At 48.1% G+C, this 21,167-nt stretch overlaps 1 protein-coding gene across 1 annotated transcript in view; it reads right to left on the bottom strand.

Moving 5' to 3' along the window:
- Positions 1-21,167, bottom strand: part of SHC3 (SHC adaptor protein 3) — a 440,401-nt gene that overhangs the window by 31,397 nt on the left and 387,837 nt on the right. The window contains exon 9 of the mRNA XM_085632814.1: positions 10,707-10,803. Coding sequence (XP_085488940.1) covers positions 10,707-10,803 — 97 coding nt within the window. The remainder of the gene's footprint in view (positions 1-10,706; positions 10,804-21,167) is intronic.

Below are 21,167 nucleotides of genomic sequence, written 5' to 3'. Positions count from 1 at the left end.
GGGGCTGTGTTTGATGAGATCAGTTTGGGCTTTGAGATGCATCTCACACTTTTCATCGATAGCTCCTTGTTAGAGTCGGGGATCTCTGGTTGGCGCAAGGTTGCCCTTGTGTCAAGCAGGAACCCTCTCCTGCACGTCAGGGCGCAGGATAACCCCTCGCGAATGACCCTTGCTCACCCTCTAGGTGCGTGGCGTGAGCAGCCAAGGCGATTCCTCAGGCGTTGTTGGTTAAGCACTTACAATCGTACACACAGTAAATACATCAATCCCCCCAGAAACGGACACCAGACTTGGATATATATCAAAATACGATTCTTTATGTAAAAATAAGGTATGTATATCTCAGCAGACTTATCACAAGACCAATAACGTTTTCGCTAGGCCGCCAGGTTATACAGCAGGCAAATGTTCTGGGTTCGTAGTTTCAAATGGATACTTTGTAGTCTCTTTACTTGTAGTTCCAGTACTCACAGAGATCGGTTCCTGCGAACGGGGGAAATAAGGCGTTGCGGGCCCCGAGCCCGATACTGGAACTTCTTTCGTGATGTGGAGAGTCGGCACAGGTCGGTGCGACTCTCAGCTTGGGAAGTGTTCTTGGGTCCTCAATCAGCAGGTGTGGGCACGTAGGCAGGCGCGGCCAGCGACCCTTTAGCACGGCGGTGCCGGAGGGTCTCCACAGCGGGGGCGGCGCGGCCAGAGATGTCCGGGATAGCGAAGCGGGGTCGCAGGGCACGGTCAGTGCAGCTGGATGACCCGGCGTAGATCACAGTCGTCGGACGGCTTCCGGCGGGAGGGGTGATAGCGCGGTCAGCGCGCTCCAGTAGCAGGCGGTGACAGGGATGCAGGCGGCCTGGCCCGGGGACAGAGAGCGGCTCGGGACGGAGCGGGGCTCTCACGGGTTTGAGGCAGGCGAGCTTCTGAGTGTCACGGCCCTAGGAGGGACGATGAGGGGCGCAGTCTCTTTCCAGCGGGATGCACACACGGCTCGAATTGGAGGACGAGCAAAAGCACAGAGAACCCACTGTTCCTGGGGTTCAGTTCAGGGGGCAAGCTCAGATCAAGCCCTTGGAGAATGTTCAAGCACAAAGTAGCAAAGTCTTCTCAGTAAGTCTCTTCCTCTCCTTTCTCAGCAAGGCAAGCAGCAGGCCAGCTCCTCCAGCGTCTTCTTCTCCTTCTAGTCGGGCAGAGGTTCTTTGTGGTAAACAGGATTCTGATTTCTTAGGAGCCAGGCTCCTACTTTTATACCATGATTCTTTTGTTCTTTAGCGCCAGGGGGCCTAGGCCTGGCTCAGTCCAGTTCTGGAGCACTTTGTTATGGTGACTCTGCTCTTTCCTTTCAGCAGCAGGGCAGAGACATCAGCCGCCCCACAGGGGGTGGCGCCGGCTTTGTGGTGGCAGAGCACAGGTCTATTCAAGAGTCAAGGTGTACTCCTCCCACCCATCCAGGTGTAATCTCTCTACCCACCACCTGGCAGCCAACCTGTCTCTGGGGATTCCCCAACCCTGCTCCTTACTGTTGCCAGGCAGAACACATACACACAGCAGAGGCGGACTGAGATGGTCAGGTCAGTAAATACTAACTTTCTAAAAGTAGTATTTACAAACCCAGGATACTAAAATAGACTTGACTACAAGAAGTATTTTATCATCCTGAGTTCAGGCATACTAAACTTGACACTTCTACCATGCTCTCTGAGTCCACTGGGGTCACAGCGTTGGCGTGATCCCAGCAGCCCATTCTGGCCTATGGAGAGCAGGTAGCCTTCAATAGTGAAAAACGACAAGGGCTGTAATTCACTACTAAGACATGCCACACACATCAGGGCATGTCCTACCTTATGCCTACAACGCACCCTGCCCTTGGGCCTACCAGAGGGGTGGCTAATATGTAGGTAAGGGAAGGTTTAGGGACTGGCAAGTGGGGGCACTTGCACAGTCAGCGCGACGGTCCCAGACCGCGCACAGGGTCTGCGGTGCCAGACCCTAGACACACTTTACAAGGCCGCTTCCGTGGGTGGCGCAACCAGCGCTGCAAGCCCACCAGCAGCATTGGCATTCACAAGCCCTGGCACCCCTGGTGCACTTTACTGGGGACTGACAGTGAATCCAATAAACCAATCATGGACATCAATTACAGGTACATTTTACTTCGGGAGCACTTGCACTGCGGCACGGATTAGCCGTGGCGCAGTGCCCTGAGCGGACAACACCAGCAAAACAGTCGAGGCACACCATCAAAAAGTGGAAGGGAAACTCACGCCAAGGTGCCAGGTCTAACACGTGTCCCCTCCAGCTGAAATGTGGGGAGAACTACCCTTGCCCAGGGGGTTCCTCGTCACTAAGGCGGAAATACCTGGACAGACCGTCAGCGTTGGCGTGATCTGTACCAGGACGGTGTTCCACCGTAAAGTCCATACCCTGTAGGGAGATGGACCACCTCAACAGCTTCGGGTTTTCACCCCTCATTTGCATCAACCATCTGAGGGGCCTGTGGTCCGTCTGAACCCGGAAGTGAGACCCAAACAAGTAGGGTCTTAGCTTCTTCAGCGCCCAGACCACAGCAAATGCTTCTCGCTCAATTGCACTCCACCTACTTTCCCGTGGAAGTAACCTCCTACTGATGAAGGCTACGGGTTGGTCCCAGCCCTCCTCAGTCATCTGTGAGAGAACAGCCCCTACACCATGCTCTGAAGCGTCTGTCTGGACTAGGAATTCCTTGGAGAAGTCGGGGGCCAAGAGCACGGGCGCCGTGCACATGGCAGTCTTCAGGGTGTCGAAAGCTTTCTGACAGGTGTCAGTCCAAATCACGTTCCTGGGCTGCTTCTTCGAAGTCAGCTCTGTCAAGGGGGCAACGATCGTTCCATAGCCCTTGACAAACCTCCTGTAGTACCCAGTGAGCCCCAGGAAGGCCCTCACTGCGGTCTGCGTCTTGGGGGGTTCCCAAGCCAGGATGGTTTCAATTTTGGGTTGCAAGGGTGCCACCTTGCCGCTCCCCACTTGGTGTCCCAAGTACACCACGGAACCCTGCCCGATCTGGCACTTGCTTGCCTTGATCGTGAGGCCTGCTCGGCGCAGCGCCATCAACACTTCCCAGAGGTGGCGCAGGTGTTCAGGCCAGGTGGCACTGAACACGGCGATGTCATCCAGGTAGGCGGCACTGAACGCATCCAGCCCAACCAGTACCTGGTTGACCAACCTCTGAAAGGTGGCAGGGGCATTCTTCATCCCAAATGGCATGACTCGGAACTGGAAGTGCCCATCTGGTGTAGAGAATGCTGACCTCTCTTTGGCCCCATCGGTCAAGGCGATCTGCCAGTACCCAGACGTTAAATCAAACGTGCTGAGGAACCGGGCAGCCCCCAGCCGATCAATGAGCTCGTCAGCTCTGGGGATGGGGTGCGCGTCAGTCTTCGTTACTGAATTGAGTCCTCTGTAGTCCACACAGAACCGGAGTTCAGGTGTGGCTCCCGGCGCAGCAGCTTTGGGGACCAAGACCACGGGGCTGGACCAAGGACTGCTGGAGGACTCAACCACCCCTAGCGCAAGCATTTTGGAGACCTCCTCCCTAATGCAAGCTCGGACCCTGTCAGTTACCCTGTAAGCCTTGTGCTTCACAGGTAAGCTGTCTCCTGTGTCCACGTCATGGACGCACCAATCTGTGACACCAGGAACCAGGGAGAATCGGTCGGAAAATTGTCCCAGCAAGTGGCGGCAGTCTTCCTGTTGTTCGGGCGTCAGGGTGGGTGAGAGGTTAACTCCATCCACTGACCCATCTTTCTCAGAGGCCACTAAGAGGTCAGGGAGAGGCTCGGTCTCCTCTTCCATTCCATCATCAGTGGCCAGCAGCATGCCCACTTCGGTCCTCTCTAAGTGGGGCTTAAGGCGGTTAACATGTAGGACCCTCAAAGGGTTCCTGGGAGTCTGCACGTCCACCAAGTAGGTGATAGGACTTTTGCGCTCCACAACCTCAAATGGACCTGTCCACTTATCCTGAAGTGCACACGGCTCCACTGGGGCCAAGACCCACACCTTTTGTCCAGGTTGAAGCTCTACCAGAGTGGCATTCCGGTCGTACCACCGCTTCATCTCTTCCTGGCTGGCTTCCAGATTTGCCTCAGCAAGTTGCCTGAAACGCCGAGTCTGGTTTCGGAAGGCCAGCATGTAACTATATACATTCTGGGGAGGTTTCCTGGGAGATTGCTCCCAGCCTTCCTTTACCAAACTCAGAGGTCCTCTTACCGGGTGACCATACAGAAGCTCAAAGGGGCTGAACCCTAGAGACTTCTGTGGCACCTCTCGGTAAGCGAAGAGCAGGCATGGCAAGAGGACGTCCCACTTACGCCTCATTGGACCGTCCAGGCCCATGATCATGCCTTTGAGGGTTCGGTTGAATCTCTCAACCAACCCATTCCCTTGGGGATGGTAAGGAGTGGTGAACTTGTAAGTTACCCCACACTCCTTCCACAGGGATTTCATATATGTGGATATGAAATTGGTCCCCCTGTCGCTCACCACCTCTAGAGGGAATCCCACTCGGGAGAAAATTCCCATCAGTGCCCGTCCCACCACGGGGGCCGTCACTGTCCTCAGAGGGATGGCTTCAGGGTACCGGGTGGCATGGTCCACCAAGACCAGGATGAACCTGTTGCCCAGGGCTGTCTTGGGGTCCAGAGGCCCCACAATGTCAATACCCACTCGTTGGAATGGCGTACCGACCACAGGGAAAGGTTGCAGAGGAGCCTTATGCTTCCCTCCGCTCTTACCACTTGCCTGGCAAGTCTGACAAGTTCTGCAGTAGGAATCTGAATTCTTGTGCATTTGGGGCCAGTAAAAGTGGGTGACAAGCCTGTCATAGGTCTTGTCCATCCCCAAATGTCCTGCTAACGGCACATCATGAGCCAGCCCCAGTAGGAAGGTTCTGAACTTCTGGGGTACCACCAGCACACGGGCTGACCCAGGTTCAGCAGCCTTAGGCTCGGAATACAGGAGGTCACTCTCCCAGTACACGTAGTGTGTTTTGGCCTGAACACCATTGGCCTGGTCTGCAGCCTGTTGCCGCATACCCACGAGAGAAGGGCATTCTTTCTGCTCCCTGCAGAATTCCTCCCTGGAGGGACCTCCTTCTTGCTGCCAATGGGTCAGCTCAGGCAGATCTCCCAGTTCGGCAATCTGTTCCCCGGTAGGCTCCAGAGCATCCCCCTCAGGGTCTACTTCCTCCTGGGCCGTGGGAACTTCGGGGGCCGGTTTCCCGCGCCTCCTGCGCCTTCTCCCTAAGGCCGGTTCCTGGACCTCTCCCTCAGGCTCCAGGACCCTCTCAACACCCTTACTGGCTGCCATGGACCGGGTGGTCACGCACGCCCAGTCGGGTAGACCCACCATCCTCAGATGCGTGGTCTTCTCCACCTTTTCCCAAGGGGAGCTCTCCAGGTCGTTCCCTAGCAGACAATCTACAGGCATGTCAGTTCTCACAGCGACTTGTAGAGTACCAGAGACCTCCCCCCACTCAAAGGGAACTTGAGCCATTGGACAACGACTCTCTACGTTGTCAGCATTGACAACCCTACAGTAGGCATTGGGTACAATTTGCTCTTGAGACACCAGGTGTTGCCTCACCGAGGTCACGCTGGCTCCTGTATCTCTAAGAGCCTCAACCTTCTTTCCATTGATGGTCACTACTTGCCCATATTTCTTAGTGTTAGAGGGCAGGTAGGTTACCGGGACCATCTCACTGTCTCCTAGCGAGACTAGGGTCATCTGCCCGGGACCCCCACCCTCCTGGACTGCTACCTCCTCCCCAAAGTTAACACTAGCTACTTGCCGGGGTGGAGCACCAGTGGGTGCGGTCTTACCAAACAGGCGACACTTAGGATCAGAGGCAATGTGACCCGGATCGCCACACTTATAACAATTGAAGGGCCCCTTTGGAACAGGTCTACCTGTCGGGGCCCCGTTCTGCTGCGGGGGTGGGGGAGGCTGAGAACCCTTCTGCTGGTTCCCTTGGGAATTACTTTGGGGGCCTTTTTGGAACCCCTTTTGTTTACCCTTGTCCCCCCCACTCTTCTGCTGGGGACCCTGCCCACCTTTGGCGGAGTCTCCCACTTGACCCTTGTGGACCCTGGTGCTGAGCCAGCGGTCCGCCTCCTCAGCAAGCTTCCTCGGGTTGGACAGCTTGCTATCTATCAGGTGCTGGCGTAGCTCAGGAAAACATTGACTGGACAAGTGCTCCCATGCAATTAAATCAAGCAGCCCTTGATAATCATTCACTTTGCTACCCTTCACCCAACCATCCAGCGCTCTGCAGAAAAAGGTCACATATTCCACATACGTACTCTCAGGGATCTTCTTGGTCTCCCTGAACCTCTGTCTATATAGCTCAGGAGTTAACCCATACCTGGTCATTAAAGCTTCCTTCATATGGGGGTATGAGGTCTGGACTTCTAAGGGCAAATCTAACAGTGTGTCCCGCCCTTCCGCAAGGAACCTTCCCCACAACCCCGCTCCCCAGTCTTTCTCAGGGACCCGGTGTGAGGACATGGCCACCTCGTAGGCTCTAAACCACTGCCCTATGTCATCCTTTCTAAAATACTCCTTTACTACATCTTTGGGGATGTACACCTTGGACTCTACCTGCGCTGGTGGAGTGCTGCCACCAGAAGGAGCGGTATCCAAACTTTTCGCCTTCAGCTCCAACTCCTTCAATCTGATATCATGATCCATTTGGCGTTGTTGTGCCTCCAGGGCCAACTTCTGCTTTTCCATTTCCATCTGTCCTGCCAACTTTGCCATCTCCATTGCATGCGCCCTGTCTGCTGCCCTGTCTGCCAGCTCCTCTGGCGACCGGACTCTGCTGGGCTCCTCAAGGTTGTCGGGTGGAACGATGTCCCCCGCATTCCGTAGGTCTCGTGACTCCTTCCAGGCTCTCAACGCCTTGGTGTACTGGGGCTTCCTCTTGCACCCAGCATGGGGGACTCTGAATTGTACACTGTAGCCTTTCAATTGCTCCATCGTGTAGCCTTCCAGTCTCTCCCAATCCACCTCATCTATTCCAGAAATCACAGAGAGCGCTCTTCCAGCAGAGAGTGAGCCAGGCATGGTTGCAGTAATGGCAGATGTCTCGACAAAGTTCAACAAATGAAAACCTGTGGCTGCGTTACTTGGTCTGCTCTCACTATCTGGTGATTAATAACTCACTGTATGCAAATTACAAGTGCAAATCCGAAATCCCAGCCGCTGCCAACAATGTTAGAGTCGGGGATCTCTGGTTGGCGCAAGGTCGCCCTTGTGTCAAGCAGGAACCCTCTCCTCCACGTCAGGGCGCAGGATAACCCCTCGCGAATGACCCTTGCTCACCCTCTAGGTGCGTGGCGTGAGCAGCCAAGGCGATTCCTCAGGCGTTGTTGGTTAAGCACTTACAATCGTACACACAGTAAATACATCAATCCCCCCAGAAACGGACACCAGACTTGGATATATATCAAAATACGATTCTTTATGTAAAAATAAGGTATGTATATCTCAGCAGACTTATCACAAGACCAATAACGTTTTCGCTAGGCCGCCAGGTTATACAGCAGGCAAATGTTCTGGGTTCGTAGTTTCAAATGGATACTTTGTAGTCTCTTTACTTGTAGTTCCAGTACTCACAGAGATCGGTTCCTGCGAACGGGGGAAATAAGGCGTTGCGGGCCCCGAGCCCGATACTGGAACTTCTTTCGTGATGTGGAGAGTCGGCACAGGTCGGTGCGACTCTCAGCTTGGGAAGTGTTCTTGGGTCCTCAATCAGCAGGTGTGGGCACGTAGGCAGGCGCGGCCAGCGACCCTTTAGCACGGCGGTGCCGGAGGGTCTCCACAGCGGGGGCGGCGCGGCCAGAGATGTCCGGGATAGCGAAGCGGGGTCGCAGGGCACGGTCAGTGCAGCTGGATGACCCGGCGTAGATCACAGTCGTCGGACGGCTTCCGGCGGGAGGGGTGATAGCGCGGTCAGCGCGCTCCAGTAGCAGGCGGTGACAGGGATGCAGGCGGCCTGGCCCGGGGACAGAGAGCGGCTCGGGACGGAGCGGGGCTCTCACGGGTTTGAGGCAGGCGAGCTTCTGAGTGTCACGGCCCTAGGAGGGACGATGAGGGGCGCAGTCTCTTTCCAGCGGGATGCACACACGGCTCGAATTGGAGGACGAGCAAAAGCACAGAGAACCCACTGTTCCTGGGGTTCAGTTCAGGGGGCAAGCTCAGATCAAGCCCTTGGAGAATGTTCAAGCACAAAGTAGCAAAGTCTTCTCAGTAAGTCTCTTCCTCTCCTTTCTCAGCAAGGCAAGCAGCAGGCCAGCTCCTCCAGCGTCTTCTTCTCCTTCTAGTCGGGCAGAGGTTCTTTGTGGTAAACAGGATTCTGATTTCTTAGGAGCCAGGCTCCTACTTTTATACCATGATTCTTTTGTTCTTTAGCGCCAGGGGGCCTAGGCCTGGCTCAGTCCAGTTCTGGAGCACTTTGTTATGGTGACTCTGCTCTTTCCTTTCAGCAGCAGGGCAGAGACATCAGCCGCCCCACAGGGGGTGGCGCCGGCTTTGTGGTGGCAGAGCACAGGTCTATTCAAGAGTCAAGGTGTACTCCTCCCACCCATCCAGGTGTAATCTCTCTACCCACCACCTGGCAGCCAACCTGTCTCTGGGGATTCCCCAACCCTGCTCCTTACTGTTGCCAGGCAGAACACATACACACAGCAGAGGCGGACTGAGATGGTCAGGTCAGTAAATACTAACTTTCTAAAAGTAGTATTTACAAACCCAGGATACTAAAATAGACTTGACTACAAGAAGTATTTTATCATCCTGAGTTCAGGCATACTAAACTTGACACTTCTACCATGCTCTCTGAGTCCACTGGGGTCACAGCGTTGGCGTGATCCCAGCAGCCCATTCTGGCCTATGGAGAGCAGGTAGCCTTCAATAGTGAAAAACGACAAGGGCTGTAATTCACTACTAAGACATGCCACACACATCAGGGCATGTCCTACCTTATGCCTACAACGCACCCTGCCCTTGGGCCTACCAGAGGGGTGGCTAATATGTAGGTAAGGGAAGGTTTAGGGACTGGCAAGTGGGGGCACTTGCACAGTCAGCGCGACGGTCCCAGACCGCGCACAGGGTCTGCGGTGCCAGACCCTAGACACACTTTACAAGGCCGCTTCCGTGGGTGGCGCAACCAGCGCTGCAAGCCCACCAGCAGCATTGGCATTCACAAGCCCTGGCACCCCTGGTGCACTTTACTGGGGACTGACAGTGAATCCAATAAACCAATCATGGACATCAATTACAGGTACATTTTACTTCGGGAGCACTTGCACTGCGGCACGGATTAGCCGTGGCGCAGTGCCCTGAGCGGACAACACCAGCAAAACAGTCGAGGCACACCATCAAAAAGTGGAAGGGAAACTCACGCCAAGGTGCCAGGTCTAACACTCCTTCAATTCCAAATCTGAGAATCCATTTCACCTGACCTGTTTCGAAGGCATCTAACTCGAAAGTACATTCATCAGGTGGTAGATGTTGCTAGAAAAGGACCCCTTTTTCGGCTAGAAGGTTAATGACCACTCAGTTTAAATTTATATGCAAGCAATGTACGCATGTGCTATGAACATTACACGCACATACATACATAGCACTTCAAGTTACCCCTGGAATTCAAACACTTTGGGGCAGATTTATGAGCCCCTTGCGCCACTTTTGCGTCACTTTTAACATGGGAAAAGTGACGCAAAAGTGGCGCAAGGGGCTCGTAAATCTGCCCCAAATTTGTACTCATGTTTAGATCACATATCTATTGTAAGTGCTTGTAAATTCCGCAGTGGCTTTGTCATCCTATAGATGGGATCGTATGCAATTAAAGAGTAAAACAGCAACATAATCTCAAAACAGTGCAGGTAGCTGTGTTTAAAGTAAGATTTGATACGGTCATGGCATTAACATTAACAATGAAATTAATGCAAACAAAGTGCTGAAGAAAGATTGCTCTTTATTTGTCTTTTTCTCCTGTTTAGTTCTGTCAATTGTGATTTATAAACAATATTCTTGAACATTCGGCTGTTTTGATGGGTCAATTGCACATTTAAAACCACCAGATACATTGTTTCTCCCAGCGTCGTCCGTTGCACTCTCAACTCACATACCCTATTAACAGTCATGGTTTGGCTATATTGAGTTGATCTTTGACCTCTTGTTGAAAATGATTTCTGCTTCTGAAATTGTATTAAATAAAAAGCAAGCTACAAAGCTAAATTGGTACAGTTTCGCTTTTGTGTTATTTTTTATCTGGGGCTGGTCCTGTGCAAAGGCCCTCTGCAAGCCGTGGGTAGGCCTGCGCCTAATAACATCACCACAGTTGCCACAAGGAGATGTCATTGCTACAAAGGTCATCAAAAGGCATTTTGCCTGACGCTCCAACAATCCTTCAGACCTTAGAATCAGACCATAATGTCCCCTGACAGTGTCTTTGCAAAGATGATATATTAGCTAAATGTAAGTCTTGTCTTCAACTAAGTAGAGGGCTCCTTTGTCCAATGCTAGCCACGTGAGGTGATTTACCACTAGGGTTGTGTTTCAGCATAAAAAGGACTATCAAGGAAAAAGTGGATGAAGGTTCAGTGAGTAAATGTACAAGTTGAATACTGAGAAACATGAGAATTTATTTGCAAAGAAAAGAAAGTCTATTTTACCTTGTCTGACAGGTGCAAATTGTTTGTCCCCATTGGGCTTTTCACCCATGTACCTTCCTTGGTAATATGTCTGTTCTCTTCCTGCGGCTGGTGCAGACTAGAGGGAATGCAAAATACAAATGTATTGACATTTTCAGAATGCTAAGGAAACATGTTTCAAATGTTGTAAGAGTTCATTTGTCAAACAATAGATAAAACTCCCAATATCTAACTCCTGACACATTACCCTATTCAAATCAAAGTGGGGGCATCGTGGATTCATACATCAGAACAGCAGCCTGAAAATGTTCTTAACATGCAGATTCGTTTTCTGAGAAACAATGCGACAACTTCTAGGAAACACTGCCACTCTGTGGCCTTCAGCCGTATTGCAGTACCTTTTTCAATATCTAGTCCTGGGTACCAGAAAGTCTAATGTTCAAGAAGCTAAATGAAGCTGCTTCCACAATGGGAATAAACACCAGTATAGGCCATGTAATATGTCAACAGTAACGGTATAGATGGTAGCAGAAGTATTGAAAAGTAGTATTTCACATATTTAAGACAGCAACTTTCACATTTTTAGAGAGATTCAGTACAGGCAAGGACCAAAGCACTGTGCAGAAACGGAGCTATTCTTCCTGACTGCAGCCGAAGGATACCTTTGGACATAAATTCATGCACCCCCCACATTGAATGGAAAGGGAACAGTTGTGGTTTTCTTGTTGTTTTTATTCCTATTTTCTCTACGTTATTCTTTATGTAATACAATATATTTTATTGAATATGATTTTTTTTATCTCAACACTTCTATATATACAACTTTAAACGGGGACACAAATAAGCACCTGTGCATTTATTTTCTACAATGAGTAACTGCATTCACAGGACTGCTAATTTATTTTATAAAAGCGATATTTGTATTTTGTTGCAGTACTGCCTACTCTGAGATATGTACATATTTAAAACGCCCATTACATACGTATTTACTACTCTCATGGATTCATAATGATTTGATATGAAATATTCCCTTGCTGAAAAATTGTAAAGTGATATACAAGTGTATTGATGATCATAATTTGTGGGCTATTTCTTTACATTTAAAATTGAAAGATGACTGTTCCTCAAAAAAGGATGGGCCAATTGGGTAAACAAAGAGCAAGGGTGTGAAGTTAAAGTTTGACAAAAAAAGACCTTCACCCTTTCCTGCATAAAGTAATTAAAAATAACCAAGCTGCCTTTTTTCCTGTCTATCGCAAGAGGTAACTTCCTGTACAATTTGATTCGTGCTTCAATATCCAATATGTTAATCTCTAAATCAGCCCCATCAAATAAGCAACCCCATGGGGCGTTTAACCCAGTGTGTTCTGCAGCCCATAGACAGCAAAAAGATTCTTTACAATCCAAAACCAGAAATAATCTTGCAGGATCTAAGGCAAAGCAATTGCATAAACCTGTCCCTGTAGAACATAAACAAGAACTAAGAAGTAAGGCTTGGGGTGATCTTCCAGAAGCAGGAATGTCAAGGATAACTCAAGATTTTTGGAAGTACTCAACTGCTTCTTGTTCTCTGCCAATTCATCCCCTGGGTCAGAGTCCTTAATCCCAGCAGAGCTGTGAGTGAATTATTTTTCAAAAACATATATATGGGCCACCTTGCAGAAAAGCTGTGGTTGAATGAGAACTTCAAACCCTTCGTAAATCACTGGGATTGGATGAGTTCCAATAGGGAGATTGTCTGCAGCTGAGTTGAGCACGTGAGCAGCAGAGGCAGAGGAGGCGGCGGAGCGGAGCGGAGCAGCGGGGAACCAAAAAACACAGAGAGAAGCTGAACCGCGAGCCGCAACCGGGAAAACGCTCTGCCTGCTCGTTATCGGAGGCGCTGTGGGGGGAGCTGAGCCGAGCCTGGACGGCGGGACTGCTACAGAGGCAGCAAGGCAGCATAGGCGGCTGTGGCGGCCCGAAGGCTGCGAACGGCCGAAGTGACACTCAGAGGCTGCAGACCTCAGGGGAGGAAACAATTCTCTCTGATATAAAAGTTGGCATTTATAGCAACACGGCAGGAGCCGTGTGTAATTACCTAGCTGCACTGGAGCCACCAAATCCATCCATATCCGCGGCAGGAGCCGCGTGAGACTTTCCTCACATTTAAAAGTGCACATTTTTACCTTCCAGCGGCAGAACCCGAGAGCTGCTGATCTATACCACCAGCCTCAACTATCAGCGGCTGAAACCGCCAATACTCTTAACACTCTCCCTTCCGCACCTGGAGTTGCGAGCTTCTGGATAATAGCGGTTGAAGCTGTCAATCATTTCTCTTACCGCAGTAGGAATCGGGAACCACCGTTACCAGCAACTGAAGCCGCCCATCATCTCCTTCTGTGGTTCTTTTGGCGCACTTGAACGCCGGTCACTGAACCTGACGCAGATGGGATAAGGCTGGGACAAGGCTGATGAGCGGTGAGTAGTGTGCGGCAGGCATGCAGGATTTGGAACGTGGACTGCTGTGGCAGGTGGACGGCGGAGCTGCTCTGGTCCTGTTTTTTTTTTTTGTCCCTGTGGCGCCGTTGACCATGGTGTGCTGAGGGTGCCGGGTTGTGTTCTGTGTTCAGCCTGGGTCTGCCCTCGGCCTCTGGATTCCTGGCGGCGGTGCCGGCTCTATTACTTTCGCTATCTAAGAAGAGACTGGGATTGTTATTGCCGGCGTGGACAGATCACCAGGGACTTCGCTGTTGAAGGTCTTGAATGGAAAGATAGCTCTGTGGCAATCAAGCAGAAAACCATCCTATATCATCACATACTTTCTTACATCCCGCTATAATACCTTGGTATCTATTCTCAGATTTTACTTTACCTGACATTAATGTATCTCTCCTGAATCGAGAGCTTAGAGAAACGGAGAAGCACACGACAATAGTAAATAGTACTCCTCAAAAATCACCAACTTTATCTGGGAATTTTTCCCAATCACCAGAATTTTTTTCTACAAGGCATTTACAATGTCCAAACTGCCAGATCCCTGTATGCAATGCGTTATTCACTTTGCAAAAAATCCTAGAATCAATTCTCACTCTCTTGGGGAACATGATGGATAACTCAGACTAGCTGTTGGACACTCAATTTTGTATTTTACAATACCTTGTAGAAAAAAAGAGGAAGCAACATTGTACTTGCCAATCACCATCTTGCAAAGGAATTAGAAAAACCGAGTCTCCCCACCACTACCATTACCACAAGGATACCTCTCCAAAGGAAGCAGGAATACTAAAGAAGAACCATGCATCAACCCAAACGGGGGGAAAAAGCAAAAAAAGGTGGAGAACACCCAAGTGTTTTCGATAAAAAACCTATTTGAGGAAGTAGACAACAATGAAGTTCCAATTTCGGCTAGACCATAGTATCCAATTTTTTATCAGACTGTTAAACAAATTAAGGATTCTCCTATAATTAAAACCAAAAAAAGAAGTACAAGTTACGACTTTCTATCTCCAACATCTTTGGAGATAATTTCGGCGAAAAAGGAAAAGCGAGTTGACAAGAATATAAGGAAAAGGCAGAAAAAAAGACAAATGAGGAGATTTGCAAAGCAAAAACCACGCATGTTAAAATTTCCAAATTCCCCACCACTGGATAACCAAATAATCGAATGTGACAAATCATTGAAAAATAATTCAAACCATTCTACCATGGAGCAGACCGGCATACAAATTAAAGAGATTGCTAACTCTCTAAATCCCTTAGCAGCGAACTTTCTAACTGGTATAAGTCAAGTTAAACCGGTCCATCCAGTACCCATTCAAGCGACAGACCGACCCTATGAACTACAGACTCAATCACGCTTTTTGGAGTTTACTGATCTATTTCCATCTGGAAATGACCCACTCAATCGGGAGCGAATTACAAACCTAATTTAAAAGATACATCCCCTCCAAACCTTCTCAAGCACAGAAATTAAACTGGTAGTTTTTCCATTAAAATCTGAAACCACGGTGGCTGTAGTGGAATTCTGGTCACCGGTGATCCCGGGAATTATTCTACATGAAAGAGAAATCTTGTTTAAAAATGGATACGATGTCATAGCAACTACCAATAAGGGATTTCATAACCAGAATCCCTTTAAAGAGATCATTAAAAATCATCTACCCGCCCAAGTCTATAATGGTTTAACTGACTCAATAAGTACTCCCAACCAAGAACTAACTATCTCGATTAGGAATGGAGAAAGAAAAATCTGGAATAAATCCTTACCTAAGGAGGAGATAACAACAGATGCAAAGCATTGGTCCTGGATTGCGGAGAACTTAAATTGTAATAAACAGGGAAGGGCGAACATACTCCCTCTTTAGCCATGGTTTGAGCATTGTCTCCTGGAATATAGCAGGGAAAAGTCAGGAGAAATTCGCGATGATACTGGAAGACGACCCGGGGATCGTGGCACTCCAGGAAACTTGGTCAACCACAACCTTTCATCTAGACAAATACATTGTATATGACATCTCAGCAGAACCAGTTAGCTGGGGTCACGCCAAAGGCGGACTTGCAGTACTTCTTAGTGAAGACTTTCTCTGGGACCAGGAGATCATACCTATGAAGTCACTGAATAGTCAATGTATTATGATCAAGTGCCAGAAGGAGCAAACGGGCATACCAAATGATTTACTTATCTTTAATCTATATATTCCGCCTGGCCCCAAATTCGATCCTCTTATGTGCGAAATACTCCAGGAAATGGAAGAGGTGGTAGAAAATCAAGGATTCCCGTCAATATTTCTAACAGGTGATTTTAACGGGAAAATCTCCAATGACCTTTTGAAGAAATAGGAATATGGACAACAAGAGGAGGTCCCGCTAATATCTACCCCTAACTTTCCCGCAGGAATTAAAGCTGATAAACGAGGGAAAGTGATACTTTCCTCGCTCCCAGCTATTAATGGAGTCATCTTAAATGGTAACATCGAAGGTGACATACCGGCAGCCCGTACAAGAAAAGATATTTTTAATTCCTCAATACTAGATTAAATGATATGTAGCCAGGATCTGCTCAGGATAATAATACACTTAACCATCAACTTCAATCAGGGCAGTGATCACGCAAGCTTAAAACTCACCACTGGTTTAATTGTGAAATTTAGCTCTACAGGTTACAATATGTTCTCACAAAGTCCAGCACAGGTGAACCAGGGGCAAGGACGTCTCATCTGGAATATTCGAGTACTCGATAACGACAAAATAAGGAAAACACTAGTGCAAATACTTGAGAATTCAGACCTCACAGATCCAATAGCAAAGTTTGAAGTTACTCTAAAGAAATTGGTGGAATGTCTGCAAGGATTTTTTAACCAGCGTAACTGTCACTCAAGAAAACACAAAAAGAAAAATATGGATATATATGTAATAAAACTCAATAAATTAATTTGGGCGCAATTTTTACAGTATTCCGAAAGTAGACAAAAGGAAATTGAAACGCTTACAAATTGTCATCGAAGGGGAAAAGATCAGCAAAGAAAAGCACAACAGGATAAGAAATGGATGGACATCCAGAACGCGGTTAAGCAAAAAACCATGCATGAATACTGGGCCCTCATTGCAAGAGAAACGGGCACAAAGAAATCCTTACATTCGGCACCAGTTCCTCCAAGAGAATGGGAAGGGTACCTAAAAAGTCTATACAAGGAGAACGAGAGGGCAGAAAGCATGAAACCCCAAGTAGATAAGACCGGAGTAACCACTTTCGACAATCTTGCTCCTTCACCCGCCCAAATCGAACTTATTATAAGAAAAGCAAGATCATCTGCAGCAATGGGCCCAGATTTGATACCGATAAAGGTGCTCCAAAAGAATTCAAAGGAGTGGAGCTTGTTTCTAGCTCCTCTATTTTCTTATTGCTTTGTCACTGGCGAAATTGCTAGTTCCTGGAAAGGAAGTATAACCATTCAAATTCATAAGAAGGGCCCTCGGCTGTTGCCTGACAATTACAGACAGATCACCCTCCTGGATGCTTCAGGAAAGGTTTTCGCGGCCAGTGTACTGGAACATCTCAAAGAGAGGGCTTTCTCAACTGGATCCATACCGATAAATCAAGCTGGGTTCCGGAAAAAAACATTATGTAAACGATAATACAGCTATGCTCCAAGCAATAATTGATAAATACGTGGTCTCGAAATCACAGGTCATCTACTCTGCCTTCATTGACTTCTCAACAGCATTTGACAGGGTGGGCAGACCAATACTCTGGCGAAAGCTAAAAAAATTGGGAATCCCAGAAAATCTACTTCGTATAATTGTTGCACAACATTCAGAAACCTGGTGTCAAGTGTTACTTGGGCAAGAAAAGGGCCTTACATCCCCAATTAAAACATCGAATGGACTAAAGCAAGGGTGTCTTTTAGCTCCTTTACTATTTTCCCTGTACCTCAGTGATCTTCCGGGTTGCTTTGCGCAGGTAAACAACTTTCCTCCGAAAATAGCATTGTCTAAAATGTACACCCTGCTGTATGCAGACAAAGTGATTATTCTCGACCTTACTCCAGTCGGTCTTCAAAGGAATCTGGATACACTTTCAACGTATACTGAAAGGAATTTTTTAATCCCAAACATAGCAAAAACAAAAATAGTCCCTTTCCAAGGAAAACAAAAACATACAAACTACAACTGGACCATAGGAGGGAAATTGCTGGAAATAGTGGAAGAATACACCTATTTGGGGCGTATTTTTACTCATACTTTAAAAAATCTTCCCACTTCCAGCACTTGGCCCACAAAGCAGATGTTCACACTGGGGTGCTCCAAAGACTGTACTCCTCTACCGGGCGCAGGCATTTCTTATCCCTTCTGCAGGTCTTCAGTACAAAGATTCCATCTGTTCTTTCATATGCTCTCGAACACAGTCCAATAAGTCAATGGCATTCAATACAACTTAAAGAAAGCCAGAGCCTCCGGAAACTAACTAAAGTGCCTCAAGCTGTGCCCGCGCAAGCCCTGCGACTTGAGTTTTCTCTAACCAGTATATATGCCAGGGGAATTACCAACATAATACGATGGGCATATAACATCTTGCACGCAGAACCAGGAACCCTAAGAGCACTGCTAAGATCGAAAATCTTTGATCAAGGATCTACAAAATATGTTTTTTTATCAAAATCTAACGTTTGCACTGAAGTTAACAGAATGTACAGTGGATCTGCTGAAATCCTGGACCCCGGCACACTTGAAACTTTTTTTAAAACACTCAGCTCCAAGAAAAAGTTACGATCTCGACATTTTACACTGTTCAAAACTGCTACTGTACAAGGCATATGCAGACTCAATGGAATTTAAGCAAAGGCAACACTATCTTACTTTTACTTTAAGTCACGGCGCCCGGCGATGCATGATTTTACTTTGACTTGGGATTCTCCCTTTTAAATCCCTAACTTGCAATTGGTCATAAAATAAAAATGTCGGAAGTCTATGTGACCTCTGTCAAGGAGGAGTTCAAGACTTGATACATGCACTGTTCATATGCCCTAATCCCACAGTCGTTGCTTTTAGAAAGAGGTTCTTAAAGCCAATCCAAACAAAGTGCAACTGTGCAAATGTACAGAGTCAGATTTCTCTTTTAAAATCACCTCCTAATGAATTTACCTGTTATAACCTGTTCAAATTTTAAAAACCTTTTATAAATGTATATTAGGATGAATGTTACAAAGTCTTTTTAGTCACAGATGTAATTTTGTTGTTTTTAAACTTCTTATTTGTTGTTCTCAGTAGAGAACTAAATCAAATAAAAAATAAATTGAATTTGAATTTGAAGTAGCGTTAGCAATACAAAGGAGTAACTTGGGGAAGGCTCCCAGTCCTGATGGTGTCCTGATAGATATCTTTAAAGAGAATATTACACTATGAACCCTCTTGTCACAAACGTTTTGAGAGCAGCAATTGTAGGCACAATTTTAGTCTTGTGGAAGGTTGCCATCAAATACCTATCTTTCAGAAAGGGGACAGGAACCTTCCCAATTGCTATTGTCCTATCTCCTGATTGGGCTCCACCATCAAGACCTTGGGCTGGGTCCTTCTGTCAAGGCTAGAATTCTGGGCTAAAGACAAAAAAAAATTTCAGACATGCCGTATGGGTTTCATCCAGGAACTGGCACAGTTGAGCAGTGTTTTAATCTTTATTGTTATCTTGGGTAAATATGTCAAGACCAGGGACGGTGCCTTATACTTAGCATTTATGGATCTCTCCTGTGCCTTCGATTTAGTAAATCGCTCCAAGCTATGGGCCCTGATGGGAAAAAAAAGGGTGGAAAGGGAATTAGTTACTTTGTTAAGGCATCTACTTTAGGCTACCTATGTCAATGTCCATTACGGCTCCCAGGGAGAATGCACCTCTCTTATTAGATCGAACTGTGGTGTGCCCCAGGGCTGCATTCTGGCCCCTTTTCTGTTTTTAGGTCTCGCCTGGCGTGGGCTGCGCACATGCGCAGTCTCGCTGGCGAGATTTAATGATTTGGGGTATTTTCTGTAAACGGCATTAAGCCCCACCCCTCTTTTCCATTGGCCGGCATCACCGTTTATGCTAAACGGTGGCCAGCCATTGGAAAAGAGCTGCTCGTGACATTTTTGTTTGGCTTTTTGAGCCATCCCATTTGGACGGGCTTGTCTGCCTTCCGTGAACGCTTTCTTATCTTATGGGGCCATGTGTTTCAAACACATGGCCCCATAAAGACAAGAAAGCTTTCACAACGGACGAAAGTGAAAGCGGACCGTGCTTGTTTAAAAGGGTTGAGGGGTAGGGGGCGGGCTGAAACGCAGGAAAGCTGCTGTGCATGAAAATCGGGAGGCGAATTAGGCAAACATCCAGATGATCTACGTGCAACAATTCTGCCATTCTCAGTTTTCGCCACTGGCGCCATTGCACCAAAGCCGAAGAGGAAGAAGTCATGCCAAGCGCACCAGAGGAAGTGACATTGGGAGGTAAACTATTGGAGTGGGCCGTTGCATATTAGACTTATCTTTTAAATGCAGACCTCCATGGGAAAGTCGTGGCTGCAGCAGATTAATATTTAGAAGTTAAAGGTAGAAGTACCAAGAGCGCATATTATATATGGGAAATGAGTTTGACCTATTAATTCTGGCCTCCTTGCCAGCAGAAGCCACCGTTCTGCCGGTGATGCTCAGACGCCACATTTTGTGATCCGCTCCAGCCCTGGCCCTGTTGAACCATGTGCTCCCAAGAGGATGAGGGGCCCATGTCAGGCCCACACTGGAGCTCCACGTGACATGTTAACAGCCTGCATCAATTGCCTCCCAGCCCTCTCCTCAGAGTGTGTGTGGGGGGGGCAGAGCTGCCACTGCCCAGGCCGACCCCACCTCACGTTAAACAAGCACACCTGGGAGGGGGGGGGACATGTGTGCTATGCATGCAGGTGGTTTGAAATCTCTCTCTGTTTATCCACAGCCAGCCTCCAGCCTGTCCGCCGTCAGTGGCTTCGTCCCAGCCGGCGCCTACGCGTCCGCCAACCAGTACGGGGTGTACGGGGGTCTGGGCGCGGGTTACGTGCCCCCAGGGTACCATTGGCAGTCCCAAAGCAGCTCATCATGGCCCCATCCACGGGGGAGACATCACAGCCTCCATGGCGTTCAAGCACCCGGGGAGAGAAGGTATGTGAGCGAGACCTGACACATGCGTCAGGTGTGTGTGTGTATGTGTTGGGAGCGGGGAGGGGCGAGGACGTGGGTGCAAGCGAGGTAAGCCACCACCAGTCTCCCTGAGGTGGATTAAATTGATGGGGGGCAGGGGGCACCGTTTGTAAATCAAAGGTGCGGTTGGTGGGTCAGCTAAAATGACAGATTTTTAAAACTTCTGATTTAAAATGACCCCTCTGCCATTACAGCGCTCAATATCGGGGTTTGCATTTTTTTGAAGACCTAGCTTATTAAGTCATCGTATCAGGCTACCTTGTTTGTTAGTATTTTATTTCGCATGACGATGCTGATATTTCGTTTAGGTGGGAAAAAAACCTTACTTTCCAGGCTTTGCATTTATTTTGATGAAAACTATAACAAATATGGGCGCGTGCGCACACATAACACCAGCTAAACTACACATACCCGCTGACACACACAAAAACACAAGCCAACACCCTCAACAGGCACGAGACAAACCAGGAAGACCCAACTGTCATTGCACAGCAATGCGAATTCCGATTTTCGACGCTAGCCTCCGTATGGTAACTTTCAAATTGTTATAGTATTGCTTCAATAGTTTACTGTACACATATCAACAGCCATTATAATTCAATTATCACATTTTATTTAGTTAAGTGACTAAATTAGTTACACAAGACAGTAAAGGCGTCTGCCCCAGTTTAATAAATATGATATAGTGAAAAAGCGCGGGCTTTCGTTGAACTTGAAATAAATATATTCTTGCCTGTAATTATGCAATGGTAGCTTGGTTATGAGTGCAAATTGAAAGACATGTCATCGACGACATCTGTC

This window comes from Triturus cristatus, chromosome 2_1 (genome assembly GCF_964204655.1).
Source record: "Triturus cristatus chromosome 2_1, aTriCri1.1, whole genome shotgun sequence".
Lineage (NCBI taxonomy): Eukaryota > Metazoa > Chordata > Amphibia > Caudata > Salamandridae > Triturus > Triturus cristatus.
The sequence above is the reverse complement of the archived record's forward strand: the minus strand, read 5'-3'. Positions and strand labels throughout refer to the sequence as shown.